The sequence below is a fragment of the Lampetra fluviatilis genome, chromosome 18 (assembly GCF_964198595.1).
Source record: "Lampetra fluviatilis chromosome 18, kcLamFluv1.1, whole genome shotgun sequence".
Taxonomy (NCBI): domain Eukaryota; kingdom Metazoa; phylum Chordata; class Hyperoartia; order Petromyzontiformes; family Petromyzontidae; genus Lampetra; species Lampetra fluviatilis.
In genome coordinates, this window is record NC_136292.1 from 6,958,570 (window position 1) to 6,969,819 (window position 11,250).

General features: G+C 46.0%; 1 protein-coding gene across 1 annotated transcript; it reads left to right on the forward strand.

Moving 5' to 3' along the window:
• The first annotated feature begins 762 nt into the window (after window positions 1–762).
• Window positions 763–11,247, forward strand: LOC144937157 (delta(14)-sterol reductase TM7SF2-like). Its single transcript, XM_078864464.1, has 12 exons — window positions 763–999; window positions 3,010–3,426; window positions 4,120–4,315; window positions 4,901–5,115; window positions 5,928–5,982; window positions 6,452–6,649; window positions 7,327–7,430; window positions 8,025–8,144; window positions 8,669–8,837; window positions 9,044–9,124; window positions 9,706–9,828; window positions 10,140–11,247. Exons 1-12 carry the CDS (start codon window positions 763–765, stop codon window positions 10,298–10,300), a joined length of 2,076 nt encoding a protein of 691 aa, XP_078720590.1. The 3' UTR covers window positions 10,301–11,247.
• The last annotated feature ends 3 nt before the right edge of the window (window positions 11,248–11,250 follow it).

Genomic DNA, 11,250 nt, shown 5'->3' on the forward strand with positions numbered 1-11,250 from the left:
CCATCACAAGGGAGAGAAACACAAACAAATACACAATTATGTTTGCCCGTATTGAAACGGCTGTACGCGCTATTGACTTGAAAACTAAATTTCCCTGTACAAGAATACACGGGTTGACAGGTGTCTTATTCCAGCAGCGGAGTGACCATGGTCGATGACGCCGCATGCAAATAAGGGGGCGTGTATTCTAGATTTGAAGCTTTCGTGACTGCAAGGATTAATTCTAGATTTGAAGCTTTCGTGACTGCAAGGATTCATACTCTTAGTTCTTTCGGTAAAGTCACGTAGGTAAAAAATGAAATTAAAATTAATAAAAAATAAAAACGATAAAATCACGACGTTTCGGAGGTTCATACTACAGGTTCATCCTACAAGACGGAAGCTTGTGTTGCCTCCGAAACGTCGTGATTTTATTGTTTTTATTTTTTATTAATTTTAATTTCATTTTTTACCTACGTGACTTTACTGCAAGGATTAATACTCTAAGGTTTTTTTCGGTAAAGTCACGTAGGTAAAAATTAAAAAAAAATAATAGAAATAATAATAGAAATAAAATAATAAATCACGACGTTTCGGAGGCAACACAAGCTTCCTTCATCAGGTGTAAAAAGGCACAGCAAAATAACTATAGTGGGAGTTATTTGTGATGGCGCATTAATATATCGGGTAAGAGGAGGGGGGGAGGAGCCAAGGAGGGCGTGCACAACTTAATGTGGGCGGGACCCACAGTTCGGCATTCCGATTGGATCCGCGCGCTCGCGCATGCGCACTGAGAGCTTCGCGAAGCTGCTTCGCCTTTCCCGCCCAAAATACGGAACCGAGACGAGGGGTGGCGGAGGACGCGAGAAGATGAGGGGGGAGGCGAAGAGACGAGAAGGGAGAGCGGAGGCGAGACGAGGGAAAGACGAGGAGAGAAGCGGGGAAGACGAGGAGAGAAGAGAGACACGCGCGGAGGCTCGGGGCTCCGACGGCATGCAAGTCGGCGCCGTCGCCCGCTCGGTGGGTGAACCCAAGCAGACCTCCCGTCGCCTCGACCCTGCCGAGAATCGGCTACGCGGGGGGGTAACGGAGTGTGAGGAGTGACCGAGGCGAGCGACTCTGATGAGTGACTGTGAGGAGTGACTGAGGAGTGACTGATTATGAAGATGAGAGGATGAGGAGTGACTAGGGGGGGAAGTGATAGTGTCAGGGCTGAGGGGAGTGATGAAGAGTGGTGACCGAGGCGTGTGGCCGGGTCTGTGAGCGACGGGGCATCGTGGCTGATTTATCTGTGGGGAGTGGCTGAGATGAGCACCTGTGAGGGGTGACTGGGGGAGTCAGGAGTGACTGATTATGAAGATGAGAGGATGAGGAGTGACCGCGAGCTTTGCCTTTCACACGCGACACCATTTTTTTGTTCCGTTGGTGGCAGCTGTTGGGAGCAGTTGACGTTGGCACAGCCCCGAATTAAACAGAGGGCTTCATTTTAGACGGGTTTTGTCCGTGTTTTATTAGTGACCTGGGAAAACATTTTACGAACCCTGCACACCACATCCACGGCACCTCTTCTTGTTCCAGTCTACGAGTGAGATTTTTAAAAATAAATGTTTTTTTTTGGTGAGAAAATATCACTGCAAAGTAAATGAAGTGGGGTAGAAAATACAAAGATAAATAATTGCACGTGTTTGGTTCTTTCGGTAAAGTCACGTAGAAGGGAAATAATATACATATAAAACAATTATTTCCCTTCTACGTGACTTTACCGAAAGAACCAAGAATATGAATCCCTGCAGTCACGAAAGCTTTAAATCAAAAAATAATTGCACATCAACTTTTAAAAGCCATCCAGGTTCTCGCATGATACCAATGTTAAAGGGAGCAGTTGACGTTGGCAAAGCCCCGAAGTAAACAGATGGCTTCATTTCAGACGGGATTTGTCCGTGTTTATTAGTGACCTGGGAAAACATTTTACGAACCCTGCACATCACATCCACGGCACCTCTTGTTCCAGTCTACGAGTGAGCTTGAAAATGTTCTATTTTTTTTGGTGAGAAAATATCACTGGAGAGTAAATGAAGTGGGGTAGAAAATACGGTGAGAAATAATTGCACATTCTTGGTTCTTTCGGTAAAATCACGTAGAAGGGAAATAATAAAATAATATCAATATAAAACTATTATTTCCCTTCTACGTGACTTTACCGAAATAACCAAGAATATGAATCCCTGCAGTCACGAAAGCTTTAAATCAAAAAAATTATTGCACATTCACTTTTAAAAGCCATCCAGGTCATCGCATGATACCAATGTTAAAGGGAGCAGTTGACGTTGGCAAAGCCCCAAATTAAACCCAGGGCTTCATTTCAGACGGGTTTTGTCCGTGTTTAGTGACCTGGGAAAACATTTTACGACCCCTGCACACCACATCCACGGCACCTCTTTTTCCAGTCTACGTGTGAGCTTCAATATACGATGAGAAATAATTGCACATCAACTTTTAAAAGCCATCCAGTTTATCGCATGATACCAATGTTAAAGGGGACTTGTGAATTGCAAGAGGGAAACCAGGTTCAACTTATTTTGCAGCATCACGGATTAATGCACATGATCTTGACTATGTTATTAACTCTGGGCAACTCAAAAGTATTGTATGGTTCATATTAGATTGCAGGGGTCAAAATCTGGTATACTCACACCAGTAACACTTCATCGGCTATCTGACGTGAGGTTAATGAGAAAATAGAATGTAAGATCAGGAGCTTACATTCTACATAAGGATATCTAACGTGATGTTGCAATGGCTTCTCTCCAATTGTTCTTGGCATAGCATCACTTCCGTGCCTTAATCAGAGCGTGCCCAACTGATATTCACGTGTTCTTTCTCATTAGCAAAGCTTTAAATCACGTGGGATAACCCGTGACGTGAATGCAAGGATAAATAGTTGCTTATTTTCATTGCGTGCATCTTTTTAATCCGCCCCTATGCGTGTGCAATGTTGTGTCATCTGTATCGTCTTTGTTGTGTCTGCAGCCAGGGAGGCAGCGCCGGGTCACCACTGCCCGCTCTCCCGGCCGCTCTAAGGCTCGCCGCTCAGCTGTCTCTCCTGGCTCTCCTACCCGCTCTTCCAGCCGCAACAAGTCTTTACGCTCGTCTGGTTCTCCTCCCTCCTCTCATGCTATCCCTCCGGGCCGCTCCAAGGCTTTTTTACAGTCTTCCGTCTCTCCTGACTCTTCTGCTCACTCTTCTGGAAGCCCCAAGTCCTCGCTCGCTCCTGGTTCCCCTGGTCGCTCGGCGCGCCTTCGTGGACGCCCCAGGATCTCGCGCTCTCCCACAAAGCCAGCCGCCAGCCCTCCGGAACCCCCTGGACCCGCAAGCAGCGTCAGCCTGGAGAGCAGCCCTGACCGCACTGAGCCCCAGCCCAGTTCGCAAGATGCACCTGCACCACAGGTGTGTGTAGTAATGAGTGTACCTTGGTCTGGATGCGTGCTGTAAGCCTGTTTTGCTGTGTACTGTGGTTTAAAATATTCACCATATCCTGGCGGTTTGAAGAGTAATCACAATTTGGGTTGCGATTCCATTTGTGGTAAACAGTTGTGCCACTCGTTGCTGAGGAAATATTTAATGTGTCTCAAAATGTATATCTTTCATCTTTATAAATAAAGGTTAGAATATTGATCCTGGAGAAATCTGATGAGATATGAAGCTCTTTTTCACAGATGTCGAGTAGGTTATGTGAATCAATTATATGGCTCGGGTCAGAGTGCTGAGTTGGCATCTATGAGAGTCTGGGTTCGAATCCAGGCAGCTGCCTGTGATTAAACCGGCCACCAATAACTGCAAAAAATTAACTCTCTGGGTTAGGCTAAATTCCACTGCTGTATGACAGTTATCTGGCAAACTTGAAGTGCTGCCTCTGACCGTGCGCTGTTCTCTAACACGAACGCTTGCGCTGCTGTGTGAGCGATCCAAATGGTTTCTTCATTTAATGATGCCAAGAGCATAATGGAGATAAAAAATGCTTGCATGTTGAACTTCTTTCGCACTGTACGTAGCTACCCGTGCTAATCAGACGTGCTGTTTCTACTGTGCACTCCATGTTATGTGTTGCTGCGTGTCATGGCTGTGCGACATGCCATGCAGGCGGAGCGTCATGAGCAGATGCGTACCCCTGATATTGTGAAGAACTACAGCTTCCAACGACGCTGGGCGGCTGGTGCTCGGAGGGGACCCAAAGGCACACACTGGGACTCCCTGTGTCTCCCACTCCTCTCCCCACACAAGCGTGCCGTCCCGTGTCGCCCCAAGAGAACACCGCTCACCTCCCGTGGCCTGGCAGGTGAGTGCACGGTAGTTGAGTAACGATTCACTTGCCTCACCCACCTGCTCGCCGCTCCCTGCAATGTGATGAGTTGTCATGATTTGATCCAAGAGTTGTTTATTTTTTAATGCTTTCCAACCAAGGTTGACGACGTTAATCCATAAACTCTCCATTCATCTGTAATGGAGGGCCACATGGAGATCAATTTAAACCTACAGTATAGAGTTGTTGCAATTAAGGAACTAATATGTAAATAAATTTCACCCTGACGGCTACCATTCGGCTTCCTTACTGCTATATCAATACTTCCTGAAAACTATTACAATTACATAATCAATGCATATAATTTTTTTTGTATAATTTGTAAGGTCACATTTTTATTGATTCCTAATTCATATTTTGGGTTAGATTAAATGTATCATATGCCCTCCATCCGAAACAGCCAATTAATAAAGTTGTTAAGTGAACAAACGTACCAATGTATTACTGCTTCAGCACACCAGTATGTTGGAGAGCAATCCACAACATTTAACAATTGGATACGACGTTTCGCTTGCGGTTACAACCAGCATCATCAGGCAGTTTCCAATTCTGGGGTTGCAGGTGCGGTGATACTGCTGCTGGTGTGGCCAGCCGGTCTGCTGTGCCTGGCCCAGGTTGCCGGCTCCCCCAGCTGCAGCCTGCTGGGGTCCCTGTCCCAGTCACCCGGTGCTCCTGCCTGGACCCCAGCGCGGCTGTGGGACCCGCGTTGCCTTGTGGCACTGCTGGCGTGGATGGCTTTGCAGGTGCTGCTGTTTGTGCTGCCCCTTGGCGGTGAGGTGAGAGGTGCCTGCTTGTTGCCACAGCTGATTGTAGTGAGGTTTTACTGCGATATAATTTTTCACAATACAACAGGACTTCTCAACCCACTCCAAAGGGAGTCAGGTAGGCTGACAATTTTTTATTGTGCATAACATACATGTGTAATGAACGTCAGTGCCACATTGCGGTGATAAAACATTAATACACATGATACAAATTCCTTATGAGCACCACAATTACTCGAGGCGTGGGCCTGTGACCTCTGTGGTCTTTAGTAACCTTAGTTGGTTTGGGGGCAGGGGCGCAAAAGTGTTTTGGTTTGGCCATGTTTGTTTGTTGTAGTACAGAGTTAGACTGATGGCCTTAATCTAAGTTGTATTGTGGTTGTTGTTGTTTGACTTGCATCCCACTGGGATTTTTGCACACAGTGTTGGTGTACGGTGCTTTTTCTGCAATATTTTGCTGTCTTTTCTTGGATTTTGTGTTTGCACTCAGTCACATATTCACTTTAAGATGCTTTTTTGTTTTTTGTTTGTTGCGGTTGCATCCGATGCAAGAGCCGAATGGCTCACAGGGCTATACCTAATAAATGAACTTGAAGGCTTAATTTTAATATTTTCTATTTATTTACAGCTTTAACTATTGCTTTAACACGTAGGTGTTTTGTAAAAAAAATTATATTGACTTTATTTGGTACTTTGGCAATAAATTTGCTTCACTGACCCTGATACAATATTTAGCATTCACGAATTAAATTATCATAGAAATTTTGCAGGTGGTTCTGTAAATGCGGGGCCGCCATGTCACCTGGGCACCGTGTCGTGTGCAGGTGGTGAAGGGAGCGCTGCAGCACAGCGGGGAGGTGCTTGCCTACAGAACCAACGGTGAGACACTTGAGGCAGGGTGGGGTACAGTTGGGTCCAGAGCAGCCATCGCAGGTACTTATTTAGAAAAACTGCGTTCCTCGTGGCCTGCCATGATACGTCTTTTCACATTTACCAATTGTCTCATACAAATTAGGTTATTACATGCTGCACATTCCTAATGATTGGTATACATTCCCCCATTTACTCACTGTCTTTCATTGGACCTGCAAATCTCACTCACAACCTTAAACAAGAAATCTCGATTTTATAAATTGTCTTATAGTTTTACAAACATTTTCAAAGTGATTGTTACCTTACATTTTCACCATCAGGTGCATAAAACTTGAAACGACTGAATCATTATTTAAATAGATTAGCAAAGGTAAAAAAAACTTGCGGATGCAAGTCACGCTAATGAAGTGTGGAATCCCTGTTTTAGAACACAACAGTGACAGTTCACTGACACGTGGTCACTCCCTGTGGGCAGGGATGCTGGCGCTGTTGCTGACAATGGCTGCTATGGGGGCGGGCTGGTGGGCATTTGATCTGGACCCCACCTCGGCTCCCACCCTCCTCACTCCCCTGGCCACCGCCGCTGCCGGCGCCGCACTGCTGTTGGGCGTTGCGCTATACATAGCTTCGCTTGGCAAAGACACCGCAGACCTGGCGCCGCTCGGGAACACAGGTGAGCGTAAGCACCTTGGGTTGCGTTCATTGGATCAAGCTGCGTCAGTGGTGAGGATTGAAGAGCGAATGGCTTCTGTGCGAAATATGCCATTGGTTGAAGTTGTGTGCTGCATAACGTATGTCATCCTCTGCTTTTGTATAGCAGACATTTGATCTACAATATGAAAATGCGCACATCGAGATTGGTGAGTCAGCCAGTGGGCGGCTTGAGGAGTAGCCTCGTGAATATCAAAACGCTGCTTGTGAATGATCGAAGCGGGCAGTGGCGTTACGATGTAATTGCACTGTAGACTATTGTTTATTATACATTGCAGGAAATAACCACATCCGCTGTGTGAGTTTCTGATGTGATTATGTACACACCATTACGAGTGGATCTTCTGTGGATTCAGCAATTATGGACGTTGGTATTGTCCCAGATTTCTCTCCATTGCTTCAGCATTGAATGAGGGTGCTTTGAGAGCATGTGCACGATCCCAAAACGGGCTATAGGACTTAAATGGAGACTTTGTTGAAGTGGCTCAATGAGGTGCAGAAGCGTTGCTTCCAGGTGCAGTCGTCTGTGCCTCAGAGAGGCTGCCGAGTTTCTCGCCAACAGCGCTTCCCTCAACGGGGGATATTTATCTTTGTTAAGGTTTCTCCCCCAATCGTTATTCGACCTCATGCTGTTGACAGGAAACATGGCATATGACTTTGTTCTCGGCCGGGAGCGGAACCCACGCATGGGCGCCCTAAACGTCAAGCACTTCTGCGAGCTGCGTCTGGGCCTGCTGGGCTGGGTGAGTAGTGCCGGGGTGCATGTTCGTCTGCTGCAAGTGACAGCTTGCGCTTTATGGGGGATTCGTGCCATGCCTTGAACAAGTCCCACGCTCTTCCCTGCCTCAGATTATTGCTCCACAGAATCACTAACTTCATGTCCATGACCATGTTCATTGCTCTTCATGCATGGTCCAAATTTGCCAAATTCGAAATTGACTCATAAATTGTTTAATTGGGATACACACAAGAATCCTCCCCTACTTGGCACACTCTTGCCTGCTTGTGGACCAGGTGTCGAGTCACCTTGCGCCACACAGGGACAGCTGTCACTGGGGGTGCCCTTGCAAATGTTTGAGATGAGATGTTGGTTATTGCGTGTAGAACAGTCTTGAAACACCTCTACGTAAATGGTGCTCGAACAAAAACACATGTGGGTGAGAGGAGCTGTTGTGAGCGTGGAGTGATGGTCTTTAGACATGTAACTAAAAATACATTTTAATCAATGACTCAATGAACACATCTTGATCCTTAATCAATTTTAATCGATGCATCATTACAACACTCGGAACGAGTCAACCGCTTGTCCCTGCTGGACTGTTGCGGTGCTGGTTTAGGTGGTGCTAGTGCTGGGCTTGGTGGCAGCGCAGACACGGGATGCTGGCACCCCGTGCTCTGCACTCGCTCTCGTCGCAACATTTCAGATCGTGTACATCGCTGCTGCCCTGTGGAACGAGGTAACGCGTGACCTGGTGAAGTATGGACGATTTTGGTTCCTGCACTAGCAGTATGACTGGCCTCTGCAATCGGCAAGTCTGGGATGCTTAATATTTTCGGCATTTATATTTATGCCTTTATTTATGTCATCCAATGAAATCTTCAGTTGCTGTAACTTTGCCAAAAGCATATCCTTGTCTGACTGCCCGTTTAATGTGGAATTTTTTTCTTAAAAATCACGTTTTTTACTTAGGCCTTGGTTTGTGAAAATCATGATTGAAATGAAATCAATAAGCAGGACAATTTGTTTTGGTTTATAATCAACAGTCAACTGCTCTTACAGGATGTAGGGCCTTACCTGGTAAAATAAAAAAATAGTTTAGTTAGGAGTTACACCACTTATACTAAAACTACCCAACAACTGGGTATGTTTCATGACCGGTAAGTCAGATGTTATTTTGTGGCCTCCAAGTGCACCTAGCCTGGCACAACCGCTGTGGTGACATCACCGTCACTTAGTAATGAATGGTGGCTGTTGTTGTAGGGGAAGCTGGTGGCTGCATTGGATACATCGCCTCTAGGGGCCGGGTTCCTGCTGCTGTTTATTGATCTGGCTTGGACTCCCCTCGTGTGCTCCCTTCCGGCTGCCTACCTGGTCCAGCAGCCCCTTCAGCTGCCCCTATACCACTCTGCCTCACTCGCGCTACTCTATGGTACCTGCTCAGCGCTGCACTCGCCCTCAACTTTGACAAATAATACTCACCCGCACACATAGCTATATGGTATGCCCGCTTACCGACTGCATGGCACTAATACTTAACTGCTTACCCACTCTTAATCCTGCAGTGTTAAACACCGACTTCACTGGCTGTGTCAGTACCCGACATTTTTACTGTACCATGTATACTGTTTCTTGCAGGACTGGGTCTGTACATTTACTGCAGAGCGAGCGCCGAGAGACGCGCCTTCCAGCACAAACCCAGCTTGACTCGCTCTTTTCGTAAGCCTCACAGCGCACTCCTCTTACCGTTTTACTTTTTTTTATGCTTTCCAACAAAGGTTGAAAGTGTTAATGTGTTAGCTGTCTGCCACGGGGGACCCCACAATAGCTCTCATAAAAGATGATCCATTATGCATTCGTTTTTAGTATAAAGTTGCGTTGATATTAGGGACCTACTCTTTATAAAACTGGCCAAATATCCCCTCCGCCATGCGGAACATCGATCACTGGGTCAAGACTGTTAACAGGAGATGGGCACCGCCTCAACGCTCATTTGAGCAGTGTGACTTTAAAATTAAAGCATTGCCCAAAAATTCTGAAGACAAACGCCAGTGCTTAAAGTATATTCCCCTTGCTGGCCAAGGGGATGACATCATCTTGCGTGGCTTCATCTAGTGACATCAAGCCTGTTGTGTGGCTTGAAACATTTGATTGTTAATTAAATACTTCTGAGGATGTAATACTTTTGCGAATTATTGACGATACTGAAAAACCAAAGTGAAAAGTCCCGAGTTTTGCGGATGGATTGTGTTCTTGAGCCACCCATTGGTGCCATTTGCGTAAAACTCTCCACTGCGTAGGTAAGGAGAGCATTCCCACGGCGACTGGCAAGCGTCTGCTGGTGTCTGGCTGGTGGGGCGTCTTGCGCCACCCTGACACACTGGGACAGCTGCTCATGACGGTGGCGTGGACCCTGCCCTGTGGTAAACATCTGCACCCCTCTATCTGGATTATCTGATTATTTATGTAATAATTTACTCATAATGATTGTCGGTTCAATTATTCTCTCAATCGGATATAGTGTTTGTGTGCATGTGTAATATCCCATGTGTTGCATATACTATGTGCGCTGTTCGTGTATGTGATCTGTGTTTTAAGTATACCATGTCCTGTGTGCAGTCGTGTCCTATCTGTGTCATGTATATCTTATAATTTGTGTGCTCTCCAAGTCCATGTGTAATGTATCCTGCATGCGCCGTGTGGCCCCGTGTGCGCTGCGCTCTGGGCTGTTCAGGCGTGCAGGCCGCCCTGCCTTGGGTGCAGGCCGTGTACGTGTGCGGCGCGCTGCTCGTGCGGGGCGTGCACACCGAGCAGGCGTGCGTGCGACGCTATGGCGCCGCGTGGGCCGAGTACTGCCACCGCGTGCCATACCGCCTGCTGCCCGGCCTCTACTAGCCCCCGCTGCTCACCTGCCCCAGGTGACCGTCCGCTCAACGCCAACTTCCGCGCAGCCTCCGTCCTTTAACCGTGACCAGGCACTGTTTGCCCGGGTGCAGGGAGATTGTATTTGTGAAGGTCACGCCTCAAAAGTTGTGGCTGCGATTCCTCCGGGTCTGCCTGGCGCACATGGCATTTAGCTTGTTTTACATATTTTCACATGTGAATCCTGGGCATTGGGATGAAGCCCAACGCACAGCAGTGCTGTCATTTGTTTACGGCTAGGGTGAGGAACCTCCACATTTGGCCCCGACTTAATTTGACACAGGCTATGACTGTTTGGGGACTAATTGGGTACTAAAGGGCAATGCGTTTCTAATTTGAAAGTGCTGTCACTGGGGTCAAAAAAACAAAGTATTGTAGCTTGGTAAAAACATTGTGACATTTGACTGGAATTTAAAAGGAGATTTTACTTTTTCACGAGGCATAGATAAGCTTTTAACATATTAAATAATGACAAGTAGGGATTTGTAAAAAAAAAAAATTGGCCAAAATGTTTCAATACGACCAATCTAGTAATGGTTTTTAAAAACGTACGCAAGAATTGACTTGGTTTTTCAATAAGAAACAAAATGTATAGACACTGTATTTATAAAATGTCCTGCCAAGATTGGGGTAAAACCCCAACATGCTAACTTATGTTAGTATTTATACGGGTGTTGATCCTAAATATGCTATGAAATACAACAAATATTATACAGTTAAATAATTAAATTTACTAGTCTGTGAAAAATCAGTCCAACTTTTTCTGCTCGTTGTTGTAAACTGATTTTATGCAAACATTTAATAAGAAAATGTGAAATATTTAAATATGTATTGAAGTTAAATTTTTTAATCCTGAAAGAAAGTGCTTTTACCGTATCGTTTTTCATCAAAAGTGTAGTTATTCTGCTCATGGCTATTGAGGA